Consider the following 18333-nt stretch of genomic DNA (forward strand, 5'->3'; position numbering starts at 1 on the left):
CTGAGACTGCTGGCACTGTGACTGTTGGCACTGACTGATGGCTGAGACGGCTGGCACTAACTGGTGGCTGAGACGGCTGGCACTGACTGGTGGCTGAGACGGCTGGCACTGACTGGTGGCTGAGACGGCTGGCACTGACTGGTGGCTGAGACTGCTGGCACTGTGACTGTTGGCACTGACTGATGGCTGAGACAGCTGGCACTAACTGGTGGCTGAGACTGCTGGCACTGACTGGTCGCTTAGACTGGTCGCCGTGGATGGTGGCCGAGACTGTTGGCTGTGGCTGTTGGCCGTTTTAAGTAGATGTGTTGTATATATGTGTATTTTAGTTACATGAGACCCACTCGCACGTGTTGAGACTCAATATATTCACATTTTCAATTGGTCACTAAGACCATTAGTAGTCTCTTGGTTAACACGTGCTTCAGGATAACTAGTATTAAAATATAGCTTTTATTTCTTTCCTATAAAAATTAACTAGAACTCACATTTTTAAATTATCAGTGGTGCCTGCACTGTTGCATATATAATAGGGTACTTTGTATATATGCTCTTAACCACTGGAGGGCTCCCTGACTGTTTATCTAATAGTTTCCACTGTAACACTGTAGCGATTATCACAGTCGGTTTTGCGCTCTGTTAATTCCACAGTGCGCTACCTTTAGATATTGAGCGTTCTCCTAGTGTACTGAGTATATCAGTCATGTCATGTATTCATGCTCCGCACTGCACACACTGGCTAAAATCACATATCACACTCTGCCCCCCATTTTGTGAGCGGAGCCGCCTGATGGAGATGTCGCTGTTTGGGTGGTGAGTCACCGACGCAGTTGGTGCTGAGGAACAGAGAAAACATATATCGGAGATAGCAGTGAGCTAACGGAGTTGGAGCGGCTGGGGGTGAAAGATGGAGATTGCAGCACTTGTATAGGATTTGCGGGGCTGTTTGCATCCTCTCCCCTGGAGTGAGCCTGCTGTTTTTGTTGTTTTTTTTTTTCTCTTCTCCATGTCTGCACTGATGCCTCCTAAGGAGTGAATATACAGGGGTTGGAAGCTGGAGTGCGGAGGGTGGAGGTTATTATGTAAAGTGTCCTCAGTATTGTTGGAAGACAAAAAGTAACAAGTGAGGGAAGAGGGAGATAAAGAGTGAAGTAAAAACAGAAAAAAAAAAGGGAGGAGTGAAGATATTGAGTCGGCTGTCGAACATGGTATAGCAGCCGTATTTATACTCCCGTATTTATACTCCCATTGCTACTTCTATTTTGGACTCTGATCCTAACCCTCTGAAGAACTTCTTCTATAGGACTAACCTCCTTTCTAAACACCTCCAAACTCTCCCGGCTTAATCAGGGACTAATTTACTCCTAAGCAGCTTCACCCTCGCATTTAACAGTATAAACCGGACATTTGTTTCGCCGAATATCCGTGACGCTTTCATTCCCCTTTTTTTTTCTTTTTTTTTTTTTTAGAATGGTGGACAATGTCTCTTCTGATTAAATTTGTGGGGCGTTGGAAATTAGAGTGAGAGCGTACCAGGCGGAGGCAGTGTCGAAAAAGCGATGGGGTTGTGTGTTTTTACTATTGTTGAAGGAGAGTAACGAAGAGGAAGAGGGGAAGGAAAAAAGGAAAAAGGAAAAAAGTGCAAGAGCAAGGAAAGGAAAAGAAAGAAAAAAAGTCCAAAAGGAAAAAGAGTGAGAAAAAAGAGAAAGAAAGGGGAAAAGGAGGGCGGAAAAGAAGAGTGGGGGAAAAAAAAAATAGCGGCTGGGGGGGAGTATTTAGCTGGTCGTTTATTACAGGGTAAGATAGTTGTCTTAGTCACACTTATACCGATACTCTCAGCTTGACTTTGACTAACCGTTTGAAGAACCCCCTTTACGGTATTAACCCCTAATCCTCTTAACATCTCTACCTCCAAACCTTCTTGGATTATACTAGGACTAACGACTAACAACTTCAGCCTTATCTTCACTCAATTGCAATCTCAATAGCAAAATGGACATTTGTTTGTGATGTATTTGGGACGATTCAGTGCTAGTTCTGGAAAAAGCGGACAACGTCTTCTTTGACCAGATTAGGGTCCTTGCCGGATATTAAGAGACTATTTACAAGCTAGTTGCTGGACTTTTTGTCCATCTATTTTACCCCCCCCCCTCCCCTTGTGATATTTATTTGTTTTTGGGCTATTAACAAATTGTTTTCACTTTATGATTTGCTTTCTTTTCATATTCTGGTAATTCGGTAGTGGTGGTGGCTTGGGTTAAAGAGGGGAAAGAAGGTCAGAGAAAGGGAGTTTAAAATGCCACCCAAGAAAAAGGAGGAACAGCGTGGCCCTACGGGTGCTAGCAGTAGGAGATCAGTAACAGGGTTAGAGACTGGGCCCAAACAACAGGGTTTAAATAAATTTCTAGCTCCGAATTCGCCAGGTTTTAGATCCCCACAAAAAGAAAAAACTACAGAGCCAGGGCCCCATGGTCTGATCCACGAGAATGGGGCTATGGGGGGAGGGGGAGAGAGGGGAGCTTCAGTGACATTTACAGAAATAGATGCAAGGATGATGGACATATTTTGCGCTGTCTCGAGGATGGAGAATGCAATGGGGAACATAGCGTCCCAGATCGGGGCAGTGCAGACGGATGTCAGTATAATACGGGACGAGATGGAGAAAATTAGGCAGCGTTTACATGAGATGGAGAAAAGGGTCCCTGGCTTGGAACATTCGGTAAAGAATTTAGAGAAGGAGGTAGTTTTCTTAAAGGAAATGAATACCAAGATGGAACAAAAATTTATAAGTCAAGAAGATAGATCAAGAAGATCCAATATAAGATGTATAGGGATCCCAGAGCGGGCAGAGGGAGATAACTGTACTGAATATATGGAGAGTTGGATAAGGGAGAATTGTAAGGCGGGTACTCTCTCCCCCTTTTTTGCCATTGAAAGAGCACATAGGGTCCCTACAAAAAAGAGGGTTCCTGGGGAATATCCCAGACAGATACTGGTCAAATGCCTACTTGCTAAGGACCGTGATAAAATAATATTCGACGCGAGGAACTCTGAAAAATATCAGATACAGGGCGAAAGGATAAGATTATTTCCAGATTATTCGGCCCATAGGAAAGAGTATATTGCTGTTAAAAAGAGATTGAGGGAGGCAGGTCTAAAGTATAGCTTACTTTTCCCGGCAAAACTAAGGGAATATAAAGCCAGGACCATTTTTTTTCTGACTCCGGAGGAGGCTAGTGAGTGGGCGGATGAGGAGGGCCTTTGAGGTCGGGGGGGGGGGGGCGGAGGGGAAAGGAGTCATATGCTAAGATATGGAGTCGCCCCGACTGCTGTTCAGCAGAGGGGGGGGCTATCTAGGGTGGGGGGGTAGCTATGGGAGGAGGGAGAGGGGGACGTGTTTTTTATTTTATTTTTTATTTTTTTTGCTCCTCCACCTCTGCTAGATGGTTAGGATTCTCTCGTTGAATGTGAGAGGTTTACGTGAGAGAGTAAAGAGATATGCTATCCTTGAGTGGATGAAGAGGTTCTTGCCAGCCATCATCTGCCTCCAAGAGACACATTTGGACAAGGAATCTTTAAGGTGGTTGGAGAAGAGATGGATAGTAGAAGGGTACCACTCAGTATACACTACCTATTCTAGAGGGGTCTCAATTTTGATACACAATAAGATTAAATTTGAGTGTTTGGCATATGAGGCTGATGACTATGGCAGGTACCTCTTTTTATATTGTAATGTAGAAGGGGTTAAAATGGTTATTGCAAATATATATATTCCACCACCATATAAGCCAGATGTCTTGTACCAATTGTATAGATTTATGCTGAATAGACAGGAATCTAAAATGATTGCGATAGGAGATTACAACGCGGTGATGGATCCACTCAGGGATAGAATGTCTGGTAGAGGCGGAGGAGCACCAAAAGTAGACTTTTTTTAAACTAGTCCAAGAATTCAATTGGGTTGACGTTTGGCGTTTCCAGAACCCGGATGAAACCATGTATTCCTGTTATTCCAAAACACATCAAACCTGGTCACGAATAGATATGGTCCTGGGAAATAAAAATGTAATGTCCCAAAATAGGATAAAGATAAAGTACTTGCCCATGGCTTTATCAGACCACAGTGCACTGGTAATGGAATTAGATCTGATTAAAAATAATGCTTTGCTACCATTTAAGTTTAACTCCCACTGGTTAACGATGATCCCAGATAAAGAGAGTATAATAGAAGAACTAAAAAAAAAATTTCGGTGAATAACAATACCGCTAAGGCATGCCTGAGAGGATTGCTCTTTAAAAAGGTGAACTATTGGAAAAAAAAGCACTAGAGAAGTAGGAAATGCATTGGAAAAAAAACTACAAGAAGCAAGAATAACTTGCATAACATACCCTACGGAGTATAATAGGAAAGTATGGGAGGAAGAACAAGAAAAGTTAAAGGCATATCAAATGGATAGAAGTAGGAAAGAACTACTTTTTCAAGAGATCCGCTTAACTTCAGAGGGAGAAAAGGTTGGTAAAATTTTGGCAAATATAGTAAGAAATCAAAGAGGGAAATCCTGGATAGGGACGATTAAAGATAAAAGGGGACAAATAATTAGCACACCGGAAGGAATTAAAGAAGTGTTTCTGGAATATTTCAAGGAACTATATAAATCTAGGATACAATACTCAAAACAAGATCTGGACCTATACCTAGACAGGATATCTCTTGGAGAAATATCTCAGGCCCAAAAAGAATATCTAGAAAAAGAAATATCGATGGCGGAAATAAATGAGGTCCTGGGGAAGGTAAAATCCGATAAAGCACCAGGTTGTGACGGGCTCCCTTTTGAAATATACAAAATGTTCTCTCAGGTGTTAGTACCTGAATTAAAAACAACACTGAATGAGGCAAAAAAAATAGGTGACCTACCAGACTCCATGAAAGAGGCAATTATTACCCTAATCCCAAAAAAGGGTAAAGAACAACTAGACCCTGGATCATACAGGCCAATATCTCTTTTAAATACGGACGTTAAAATCTTGGCAAAGGTTTTGGCCGATAGGCTATCGAAGGTGATTAGTGGAGTTATGAATGAAGACCAGACAGGTTTCATACCTGGTAGAACGATATATTCAAATATAAGAAGACTGTTCCTAAACATCGAAGCTAATAGATTAGCACCGGGGGAGAAAGCGGTACTATCACTGGATGCCCAAAAGGCATTTGACTGTATTGAATGGGAATATTTGTGGGCAGTATTAAAAAGGGTTGGTATAGGGGAGGGATTTATAAGATGGATTTAGCTAATATACTACAACCCTAGGGCTAGAGTGATGATGGACGGGAGCTTGTCCCTGCCCCTTGCCCTGTATCGGGGCACTAGGCAGGGATGCCCTCTCTCTCCACTATTATTCGCTATTGCGATCGAGCCCCTGGCATGTATAATAAGAAATGATAGGGAGATTAAAGGCTTTCAGTATGAGGGAGGAGAAGAAAAACTGCTAATGTATGCGAACGATATTTTGTTATTTATGCACAATATTGGAGATCAGTTTAATGGAGTTATAGATATAATAGATAAGTTTGGATCCTTTTCTGGATTAAACATTAATTGGGGGAAATCACATATGTTGATGTTAGGTGATATACAACCACAGGGATATTTAAGGGTGCATGCGCTCGAGAAACATGAGAATTTTAAATATTTAGGTATACAAATTTCTGTAAATATAGCAGAATATGAAAAATTAAATGTACTCCCCTTATTAAAAGAACTCAGGACCAAAATACATATTTGGCGAAGATTACCAATGTCAATACAGGGTCGGGTAAATTTAATAAAAATGATTTTTCTCCCTAAAATACTTTACGTCCTTTCAAACGCCCCATTGAGGCTACCGCAGAATATTTTTAAGTTACTTGATAGTTTAATGGGGGATTTTCTCTGGAAAGGTGCGATCCCTAGGATAAAGAAAGAAGTGCTACAGCTCCCAGTGAGAGAGGGTGGATTGGCTGTTCCGAATTGGTTTTTCTATTATTTAATATCACAATATGGTCACATAAAAGGTAGTTTAAATGGTTTAGTGGGTAAACAGGTTATAAATAGATTGGGGTGGAAAGAGGAATGGAACTATTTAGAGGTGTTGGAATCAGGTACACTGGGGAAAAAGAATACAGGGAATAGAATATTAAATCTATTGGAATATATATGGGTGGAGATTAAAAAAAATATTAGATATTAAAGGGTTTTTGCACTACACACCTATCTGGAAAAATATAAATCTTAAGGAACTGCAGACGATTAAGATCTATATAGATTGGGGGAAAAAAGGGATGAAATACCTTGGCCAGATATTTGAACAGGGTAAACTGAAAGACTTCAATACAATGGTTAGAGAGTTTGGGATCCCCCAAAAAGATATGTATAAATACTTTCAGCTTAGGAATGCGTTGCGGACAGTTGTGCAGGACGATAGATATAGAATAGAAAAATCAGATATAATGTATAAATTTACTAATGAGGGCGAAAGTGGAGGAATAACCGCAAAAAGATACAGGATATTGATGGAGGGCAAAAAGAAACTGATTATAATACTCGCCCAAAAAAAATGGGAAAATGAACTTCAATCTTTTATGGAAGAGAAATGGAAAGATGCCCTCAGAAGTTATTCTGGAGTCTCTGATAGGGGCTCACATAAGATCTCACAGTTTTTCATAGTCCATAGGTTGCATCGATCCCTACGGATATTGAAAAGAATGGGTGTGAGAACCTCGGATAAATGTTCAAAATGTGGGGGAGAGGGTGCCGATTTAATACATTGTTTTTGGAGATGCCCAAGATTGTTCAGATATTGGACAGAAATAGTAGAGACTGCTAATTTAATTTTGAAGGTCCAAATATCTGAAGATCCTGTGATTTGCATACTAGGGGCAACCGAACATCTGAATTTAAATAGAGATATACGAACGGTTCTCTGTAAGGTGTTGTTTCAAGCTAGACTCCTCATACTTAAGAAATGGATAGGGGTAGATCCTCCGACAGTGGAACAGTGGAGAAAAGCAGTTGATAATCTGATTAAGGAAGAACGGGCGATGGAGGGCCATATTAAAAAAGTATTGATGAAGTTTGGAAAAACTGGATACTTTAGGGCTGGATTGTTGGAAAACTTAATATATAATTTTATTTATTTATTTATTTTATTCATTTATTTTTTTATCTTTTAATTTTTCTTTCTTTTTTTATATATATATATATATATATTTATTTATTTATTTATTTTTTCTCACGTTCTGCCCCTCTCCCTCCCCCCACAAGGGTGGTGGGTGGGTAAAAGGGGAGTAAAAACAATTTTGTATGTATATAAAAATCAGTTGGCTCTGGAGAAAATGAAAATGTAATTATCTCCTGTGGATACCGAAATATGATTGCTGAGTTGATATGTTTAAATGGAAAAAAAAAATTTTTATAAAAAAAAAAAAAAGAAAATACAATTCCCAGCATGCTCCATTCATTTTTATGGGAGTTTAGAGAAGAGCTGAGTAAGTATGCATGCTGGGAGTTGTAGTTTCACAACAGCTGGAGTGCCGAAGGTCGCCTACCCCTGCTATAGAAAAAGGCGCTGGCCTTACTGGTGGACGGCCTTTTCCTGTAGTGTACAAGCACGACCACCACTGCTGGATTGCAGGGTAGTCGTAACCATGAAAACAAGCAGTGTATAATGTGTGACACAGTGAGAGGTTTTGTCTGGGAAAACAGGTATTTTCCTACCAGCATGTGCTGCTGGGCTGATATGTTCTGGAGGGCTTTGCCATACCCTCTCCAACACTGGATCGGTCAGGTGTCTTCTTGCAATGCCCTTGAGATGGTAGAAAGCTATGAAGATACCAGGAATCTAAAGGAGGGTTCTGTCGGGAGGGGGGTCTGCAAACCCTGGAAATCTCCACCCCAGGCCCGGAGATTTGAGCCGATAAAACCTGCCCGGGATGTACCCACGGCGGGCTGGCTCCTATAGTCTGCTGGTGGTGTCAGGAGCCCCATCGGGTTGAGCCCATGGACACTAACTATGGCTACCGTCAGTCGCTGTGTGCAACAGGTACCCTAGAGTCTCTAGATCACTTGTGCCAGGAGGAAGTAAGAGACACTCTGGCGGAGGCTCTACTGGACTCAGGGAGTCTGGTGTCCCTAGTAAGGGCTACCCTGGTGCTGTGTGTCGGGGGTAATAATTCAATAAACCCCCATGCAGTCATGCAGTATGAGCCCCCTAAGTGCCTTCCCCACAGTAGGATGTCCACCAAGTGTTCCTTTCACAGCAGGATATTAAGTGCCACCACACAGAATAAGGGCCCCCACATAAAGCGATGCCCTCCTAGTGCCACACACACACCCAATATGATGCCCCCTTAAGTGTCCCCCACACAGTCATGCTCTCTAAGAGCCCCACACACACCCGGTCTTGCCCTCTAAGTGCCCCCCACTCACAGTATGATGTCCTCTTACGTTGCTTCCTCACAGTATGATGACTCTTTAGGTACCCCCATCACAGTGATGACCTCTTTAGTGCCCTGACAGAGTGATGCCTCCTTAAGTCGCCCCACACACAGTATTATGTCCCCTTAGGTGTCCCCATGGAGTGATGCCCCATATTGCCTCCAATATACAGTAAATACTGTCTTACACCATGTTCCCCTTCTTTCATCTCCTTTTTTAACCATTCGTCATCAGGGTTTCAGCGCAAGCAGACGAAATTCTATGATGTTATGATGCCGCAGACAGCACAGCACAATGCGGCTGGCAGGGGAATGGTGAAGCAAGTCGCACAGCACATTCTGGCCCCATTGAAAATGAATGGGTCTGCACCCGTTCCGAAAAATTGCGGAATGGATGCAGACCCATTTTGCGGACGTGTGGATGGATCTTTATGAACCAGGCACAGGAGAAGTATAGACAACTGCTCAAGAGACTGGAAAGAGAATGCAAGTGCATGGCTGGCTTATAGGACTGAGTTTATAAAGAACCATAATGTAGATAGTTAAATGTGAAACAGTGGATGAAAGTCATCTCAGTGAGAACCCTTGTAGTGTAAGTAAGGCTATGACCACACATTTAGGTTTCCTGATGCAGTTTTGGAAGCCAAAACTAGAAGAGAATAAAAATTTTTTTTTTAAAAATCGTATTTGTCCTTTATACTTTCTCTGCTTTTATGAGCCACTCTTGATTTTGGCTTCCAAAACTGCATCAGGAAAACTGACTGTGGGGCAGCATCTTAAGAACTTTTAGCTTGAAATTTAGCCTGATTATATTCACCATCAAACACTATTTACGGTTACTGTATAAATATAATCTAAAGTTTTCATGTAATGCCTCTGATTAAAATTGAGATGACATATATGTAACATGTAGCTGCAACATTATTTTCTTTTTCAGAGCATGTTTTCAATTGGCTATATGGAATTAAAAGAAGCCAAAATGGCACACCAGCAGTTTAAGAAATGCTTTGCAAACATAACAGACCCATTTAAGGTCAGAACAAAGCTTGTTCATAAATCTCTAGAATTTCTGTATAATGAAAGAAATGAATGGAATTTTAACATGCGTGCTGTCTAGTAGATCCTCAAAACAATTACAGTGGGGTCGTTTTAGCCATAGAATATCATCAATTACCATGAGCCTAATAATAAGGAGATAATCGGTTTTCTTAGGGGACGTCTTTAGCACACAGTAGCTGGGTTCACATCATGTTTTTGTCTTATGTTTAACGTATACAAAAAACGCATAAGTTAAACAGATGCCTCTAACTGATGCCTTACAATGGCATCCGTCACCATAGAGTTCCATTCTAAAAGAAGTATACATTAATATATACAGATTTTTACTGCACTTTATAGGATGAAAAGGCATAGTGTACTACGCTTTTGTATCCTTTTTTTTTCAAACGTATATGTGTATGTTAACCCCTTAAGGTCCCGCGCCGTACATGTACGGCGGAGATGTCCGTGACTTAAGGACCAGGGAAGGATCGGGTGGAATCGCGGCACCATACCTGCTCTTACCGGCAGGCAGCCATGCCAGGTAAGGGCAGCATGGTGCTGAACCGCCCCCCTGCAGCCCCCATCACTGCTATTGGCTGTATTCTTCAGGCATGCGCATCGCACCATCTGCGCGCGTGCATTCTGCAATCACTGAGTACCGATCAGTAGTGTCCATTACTGATCGCGTCTGCTCAGTTTGCACTGCAATTTTTTTTTTTTTTTGAAGAAAATAGTTTTTTTGTGTAGCAAAGACTTTTATGTGCAGAAAAGACTTTTTTTGCAGAAAATACTTTGTTTTTCTACAACTTTTTTTCTCTACTCCTTTTCTCTATATTTCAAATTTATTACAAGCCTCTTCACGCGTGAAAACACTACATACACACCCCTCACACTAAATAAAGGTTTATTTCACACGTTAAGCCTCAATAAAATAAAAATGGCCCGTCCATCCCAACGAGTGTACTCAGCTGAAGAGGCATACCCCATGCTTGCCTCTGATACGGAGTCTAACAGTAAGGGAGAAGAGGATGCCACTTTCCTTTACTCCTCTACCCCCTCATCATTATCATCATCCACTGATGAGGGACCGTCTAGAAGGTGCCCCAGGATAGCAGAGGAGGTAGCCCCCAGAGTCACCCCATATGGACACCACCCCCTGACGAATATCAGCCCCAAATTCTTGAGTTTGTGGGCAACTCAGGAATTCAGATAGAATGTGCGGGCTTCACTGAGCTAGATTTTTTTCCAATCTTTTTCTCTGAAGATTTTGGAAATTTAATGGTGGCCCAAACCAATTTATACGCCCAACAATTTATTTTCCAGAACCCTACTTCGTCATATGCTAGACCCCTAGGTTGGACCCCAGTAAGTGCAGCAGAGATGATGAAGTTTTGGGGACTCGTGCTGCATATGGGCGTAGTAAAAAAAAAAAAAAACGTTAGGCAATATTGGAGTTTGGACATTTTCTACCAGACTCCAATTTACAGTCAGACCATGACCCGGAAGCGATTTGAGTCCATTATGAAAATCCTACACTACAATGACAATGCACAGTGCCCACCCCAAAACGACCCGACATTTGACCGTCTGTTCAAAGTTAGGCCTGTCATTGACCACTTCAGCACCAAGTTTGCTGAGTTGTACAACCCAGAGAAAAATGTATGTATAGATGAGTCGCTATTACTGTTCAAAGGGTGGATTAGATTCCGCCAGTACCTGCCTAACAAACGGGCAAGGTATGGCATAAAAATATACGAACTCTGTGAGAGTTGCTCCTGTTGCCCCCACAAATTCCACATTTATGAAGGGAAAGATTCCAGGATAGAAACCCCAGAATGCCCCCCGTCCTAGGAGTTAGTGGGAAGATTGTGTGGGACTTAATGCACCCACTGTTGGATAAGGGTTACCACCTCTATGTGGATAACTATTATACCAGCATACCTCTATTCAGGTCCTTAACTGCCAGAGGTACTGTGGCTTGTGGCACAGTGCGCAAAAATCAGAGAGGCCTCCCTAGATCCATGGTAGTGCAACCACTGAGAATGGGTGAAAGTAGGGCTCTCCGCAATGAGAACATGCTGGTGGTTAAGTACAAGGACAAGAGGGACGTCCTTGTACTGACCACCATTCACACTTATGCCAGCTCCCCTGCTCCTGTACTAGGTACCACAACCACTACCTTCAAACCAGTTTGTATTCTGGACTACAACAGGCACATGGGAGGGGTGGATCTTGCAAATCAACTTATGAAGCCCTACAGTGCCACATGAAAAACAAAAGTGTGGTACAAAAAGCTTGCCGTACACAATGTACAGATGGCAATGTGCAATGCGTACGTGCTATTTCATTCTGCAGGCCACAGATTAACTTTCCTTCAGTTCCAAGAGGTGGTTATCAAGGCCCTAATTTTTCAAAGCCAGGCCGGGGAGGGTCCCAGTACTTCCAGAAGTTATGGTGCCCGTGTTGTACCAGGGCAACATTTTCCAGGTCAAGTCCCCCAGACAGCAAGGAAGGGAAGGACCCAAAAAATATGCAGGGTGTATGTAGGCCTGTGCATGCAAGAGTGCTACAGAATCTACCACTCATCATGGAGTATTAATTTAATTTCATCCATGATGTACCCTGTAGTTTTACCACCTTATATCTCTGATCTAGTCCACATAGCTTACATATCCACTTTTCACCAACCACTACATATTCATTTCTGTGAAACACCTGTTAGGTCAAAAGTGCCCTTTCCACCCCTTAAAATGTTCGTACAGGTGTGCTCTTTCCAAAATGGGGTCACTTCTTGTTTTTTTTTTTATTTCTGGGGACCTCAGGAAATTTATTTAATGTGACATGGCACCTAAAATACACTGCCTGTCCAAAAAAAAAAAGTCGCCACCTGGATTTAACTAAGCAAATAGTTATGAGCCTCCTACTGGATAATTACTGCATGGGCGATTATCTTTCATCTGGCAATAAGTTATTTAACCGCAACTGGTGCAATAAGTTGCTTCTCATTTCTTAAACAACCATGTCGAAAGACACATCTCGTGGTCGTGGAAAAGATGTTAGTCTGTTTGAGGAGGGTCAAATCATTGGCATGCATCAAGAAGAGAAAACATCTAAGGAGATTGCAGAAACTACTAAAATTGGGTTACGAACTGTCCAACGCATTATTAAAAACTGGAAGGATAGTGGGGACCCATCGTATTCGAGGAAGAAATGTGGCAGGAACAAAAGCCTGAATGATCGTGATCGGCGATCACTTAAACGTTTGGTGAAATCAAATCGAAGAAAAAAAACAGTAGAACTCAGGGCTATGTTTAATAGTGAAAGTAAGAGCATTTCCACACGCACAATGCAAAGAGAACTCAAGGGATTGGGACTAAACAGCTGTGTAGCCATAAAAAAAACACTCATCAGTGAGACAAACCAGAAAAAAAGGCTTCAATATGCTAGAGAGCATAAAGATTGGACTCTGGCGCAATGGAAGAAGGTCATGTGGTCTGATGAGTCAAGATTTACCCTGTTCCAGAGAGATGGACACATCAGGGTAAGAAGAGAGGCAGATGAAGTGATGCACCCATCATGCCTAGTGCCTACTGTACAAGCCTGTGGGGGCAGTGCTATGATCTGGGGTTGCTGCAGTTGGTCAGGTCTAGGTTCAGCAACAGTATGTGCTCCAAGAATGAGGTCAGCTGACAACCTGAACATACTGAATGACCAGGTTATTCCATCAATGGATTTTTTTCTTCCCTGATGGCGCGGGCATATTCCAAGATGACAATGCCAGGATTCATCGGGCTCAAATTGTGAAAGAGTGGTTCAGGGAGCATGAGACATCATTTTCACACATGGATTAGCCACCACAGAGTCCAGACCTTAACCCCATTGAGAATCTTTGGGATGTGCTAGAGAAGGCTTTGCGCAGCAGTCAGACTCTCCCATCATCAATGCAAGATCTTGGTGAAAAATTAATGAAACACTGGATGGAAATAAATCTTGTGACATTGCAGAAGTTTATCGAAACAATGCCACAGTGAATGCATGCCGTAATCAAAGCTAAAGGCGGTACAACAAAATATTAGAGTGTGTGACTTTTTTTTTGGACAGGCAGTGTACATGTCTGTTTATTCAGGCCTCCAAAAACCAGTTTGCACTTTGCCTCTAGAGTCCTGCTGTGCGCCAATAAAGCAGGCTACAAGCACATATGGGGTGTTTGCAAAAAGGGGAGAAAATGGGGAACATATACTTGGGTGCATTTTCTCCTTTAACCCCTTGTGAAAGTGAAAAATTGGGGTCTGCTAGTAATTTTTCATTTTTACAAATGTGTGCTTTGAAATCCTTTCTCTAGTATTTCTGCCTTCTGTGACACACCTGTTTGCTGAAAAGTACGTATTCCACCACTTTAAATGTTCATACTGGGGTGCTCTTTGCGAAATGGGGTCACTTGTTGGGGTTTTTTCATTTCTGGGGACCTCAGGAATTTATTTAATGCGACTTGGCACCTAAAATACATGTCTGCCAATTCTGCTAATTCTGTGAAACGCCCAATGGGTCAAAGTGCTCACTACACACCTTGAAATTTTCCTTGAGGGGTGTAGTTTCCGGAATGGGGTCACTTTTTGGGGGTTTCCACTGTAGGGCCACCTCAGGGTGTCTTCATATGTGACATAGCTCCCAATTAATATTCCAGCTAAATCCACTCTCCAAAAGCCATATAGTGCTCCTTCCACTCTGAAGCATTCTGTGCACCCATACATCAGTTTTTGAGCACACATGGGATGTTTCTGTAATCTCCTGATTCAGGGTAATAGATTTAGAGTTATTTTTGGCTTTTAACCCTTGATGTGTTGCAGCAAGTCAATTACATTTTAAAATCTGCAACAAAAAAAAAGTGAAATTTTGAAATTTCATTCCCATTTTAATTTAATTCTTGTGGGGCACCTAAAGGGTTAACAAAGTTAGTCAAATCTGTTTTGAATACCTTAAGGGGTGTAGTTTCTAAAATGGGGTGATTTATGGGTGATTTCTCTCTCGTATCATTGGGGGACACAGGACTGTGGGTATAGCTGCTTGCTGCCACTAGGAGGCGACACTAGGCTGAAAAGTGATAACTCCTCCCCTGCCGGCTATACCCCCTCCAGCCTGGAGAAAGCATATCAGTTTTTAGCTTAGTGTCGTAGAAGGCAGACCTCCCTGCTTTTGCAGGTGACCAAGGGGGGGGGGGGGGGGGGGGCGGCAGGGCAGTATTCTCAGCCCTCCTCCCCCCTTGTTCACCTCGTTCTAAAATGGGTGACATTTTCCTCAGGGTGGGCCATGCCCTGGGGAGGGCCCTCCGTTTTTTCAGCCCCAATGTACGTCTTGGGCCTCTGTCCATGTCTGGGGGCCAGGGTTCCCCTATCAGTTCCTTAGATCCTGCGGCCTGTGCCTATGGTTCCTGGCCTGCGGGGTGGGCTCCCGCGGCTGGTATGCAACCAGGGCGCCTGAGATCGCCGCTCTCGGCCCTCAGCTCCCCAGCCGGCTAATCGTTCGGCCGGGCGCCCAAAATTTAGGCCCCGACTTCCCTTCGGGCCTACCTGTACTTGGCCCGCGCCGTTTCCTGTGCCCCATGGACACATCCCGCGCACCGATCCAAGTCCCTCTGTTTTCAGCCGACCGGCAGTACTCTGTTTTCAGCCGACCGGCAGTACTTTACTGACGAACTTTATGTCCCGGCTTTGCGGCCTACAAGGCCGCAACTTTAATTCCAGATATGGAGGGGGCGGGTTCGCCGCTCAGGCGCAAATTCTTCCCGCCTAGCTCTCCCCCTCCCCCAGGAGCCCGCTGAGCTCCGCCTCTGGTCCTCAAAGCTTGGTGAAACCCTTCATAGTAAGCCACTCTTTTTGCCACCAGCATCGGATTATCCAGTGTTTCCTCTCTGCAGGCCAAATACCTTGATTTTAAGGAATTTAACCCCTTCCTGCCTATTGTCCATTTAGCGGGGGCATCACAGGTAGTCCTGCCCCCCTCAGCCCACATCACCGCAGGACTACCCTGATGGTGTGGTACCAGACGGGGCCCGTGTCCTATCCCGGACAGTGGAGGATCGCTCACAGTTTCCCAATCCGCCCTCCGGGGCCGTTTGGTTGATACCTCTCCACCTGCGCAAATCCAGTGGAGGACATGTGGAGGATTCCCAAACCACCCTTCTGGGTCGTCTGGTTGATATGTCACCACCTGCGCAATCCAATGGAGGACCTCTTCAAGTTCCAAATCCACTTTCCGGGTCGTTTGGTTGATAAAACACCGCCTGCGCAAAACAATAGAAGACCTCTGGAAGTTCCCAATCCGCCCTCCGGGGCCGTTTGGTTGATAATACTCCACCTGCGCAAATCCAGGGGAGCACGTCTGATGGATTCCCAATCCACCCTCCTGGGTCGTTTGGTTGATTAAGCACCGCCTGCACAGTCCGGTGAGTGGTCCTGTAGAAGTTCATATTCCACCCGCTGGGTGGTTTGATTGTTATATCAGCTCTGGCGCAGCCTGCAACTGCCATGGCTAGATGCTGAGGTAGAACTGCGCTCGAGCGGGCCAGAGCAGGACATATTTCCTCCTCGGTCACCTCCACCCTTCCTCCCTAGGGTCACGTTCAGAACCCTCCCTTCCTGAAGGGGTTGGTTCTGAGGGGGGGGGGGATCAGTTATTCGGACACTGACAATCCAGTTCAATCTTCGGAGATTGAGTCCATGCTAGACAGCAGTACTGATTGTATGCATTACCCCCCTTTCTTAGGCAGCTTGTGCACTACTACTGGATACAGTACTTACCTTATGGATTACCTTCTTCCATAGGTGCCCTAACCGCACTAGCACTGGTCTCAGTGCCAGCCATAGGTGTTCCCCCTTCTGTAGGTGGTGGAATGGCAGTTCCACTGGGTACAGTACTGGCCGTATGCATTAGCCTCTTTCATAGGTGGCGTTAAAGCATTATCACTGTGTTTACTGTATGCATTACCCCCAGTAATTGCACTTCCCACTGGGTACAGGAATAGTCATATGCGTTACCCCCTTCCATAAGGGGCGTCATTTCTCTACCATTGGATTCAGTTCCTGCTGTGTGCATTAACCCCTTCCATAGGTGAGGTTCTTGCACTACCTCGGGATACAGTACTTCCTGTATATGTTTCTCCCCTTCACATTTGGAGTAATTGCACTACTACTGAGTGCAGTGCTTACCGTAGACATTACCTCCCTCCATAGGTGGGGTAATTACACTACCGTTGGATACGGTTCTGATTATCACGCTACCCCCCTTCTTTAACCGGAGGATTGCACTACCACTGCATGCTATTCCATCAGTTGTTTGCCTTCACCATACTTCCGTGGCATTACCCCCTTCTACAAGCGATCCGTTAATGGGAGAATCACTAAGCATATTTGCATGCTATAATTCAACTACGCCACGACACTAGATACCTTGGCTTTCTTCACAGGTGGGCCGTGGAAACAGTCGGTACCGTGGGTGCCTTGTACTCTTCATCTAGTGCTATATGGATACTGCCAATGGATTCTATGGCTACTTCCATATTGTATCCTTCCTTTTTCTTCCGGTGCAAGTTGGGCGCGCAAATATGTCGACCTTTGTTCTCTCAGGGGGGTCACCCTTACGTGTCCTAGAGACCCCCCATCCCAATGGGCCTCCACCGTTCAGGTCGGTCATGGTATTGGTCCTTGACAACGTGTAGTGTGCAAGCCATTACACAAAATATTATGATTACGATCCAGTGAGCTGAATGTTTCACTGACTCTGTATTCTTTGTCCACCACTCTTCCTTATCTAGGTGAGGGTGTTTTGCTGGCACTCTGCTATGGCTACTTCAGTGTGTTCTTCTCAGCAGGGGAAGTTTTTACGCTAGGGCTAGAGATCGTAGTCACTGCAGTGGGGCAGCCCACCTCAGGTAGGGATTCTACCCTGGCACTGCTTCAGCGGTTGCTCCTGGTCAGCACCCTTTTTAGGTGGAGTGTTTAAGACTAGCTCTACTTAACTGGGACAGCATGGTACCAGACTTATACTGGGTGTCCTTAGGCCTTCCCCTCAGTTTTACACTGGCGGAGCATGCTGTAGCTCCTACTGTACAAGGGGTATTTGCCTCACCACTACATACTAGGGTTCCTACTGCACAGTTCCTTCGTCAGGTGACGGATTCTTCTGACACTGGAATCGGTGACCTCTACGGTGTGGCCTCCTCCGCAGCTGGAGTATGGTGTTAGCATTACGCTTGTGTCTTCCCTTGTATGGCCTCCTCCTCATGCAGAGTATTGCATTACGAGTAGATTCTGTAGAGTGCCAGTCTCAGATGGGAATGGGCTTCAGCCCTGGCCTTTTAATGGTTTACACTACCGATAATTGTCCGTTGCTCTTACAACTGTTGTCATTCTGTTGTCAACTCGGGCTTTGCGATGGCGTAATTGCCATAGCTGATCAGCACCTATCTTCCGGTGCGCTCTGCTGGTTAGCTTAGTCCCTGCAGCACTCGTCTACCATTAGATTACCGTTATAAGCGGGACTGGGGTGCTAATAGTTGCCGTGTTTTCATCGGTGCTACATCTATTCAGATATAAGTACTGTCTACGCCACCTCAAGCCGATGGTGGTCATTCTTTTTACTGCTCATTCCTGGGGTGGACTACGTGTCTCCCCACGCCGGGCAGAGCACCCGTTTCTTTTCCTGTCCCTCCTCGAGCTGGATGGCTGACCACCTTCCCCTTCGGTCTAGCTGACCAGTAACTGTCACGGATGGTGATGCAGAAAGCTGGAACTTATAAATAAACATCCGACTGGCTTGATCAC

General features: G+C 44.2%; 1 protein-coding gene across 1 annotated transcript in view; it reads left to right on the forward strand.

Annotated features, from left to right (window-relative positions):
- The window catches only part of PGGHG (protein-glucosylgalactosylhydroxylysine glucosidase), a 436976-nt gene that overhangs the window by 319348 nt on the left and 99295 nt on the right, over positions 1-18333 (forward strand). Inside the window, exon 11 of the mRNA XM_040409837.1 lies at positions 9411-9506. Coding sequence (XP_040265771.1) covers positions 9411-9506 — 96 coding nt within the window. The remainder of the gene's footprint in view (positions 1-9410; positions 9507-18333) is intronic.

This window comes from Bufo bufo, chromosome 10, assembly GCF_905171765.1.
Source record: "Bufo bufo chromosome 10, aBufBuf1.1, whole genome shotgun sequence".
NCBI lineage: Eukaryota > Metazoa > Chordata > Amphibia > Anura > Bufonidae > Bufo > Bufo bufo.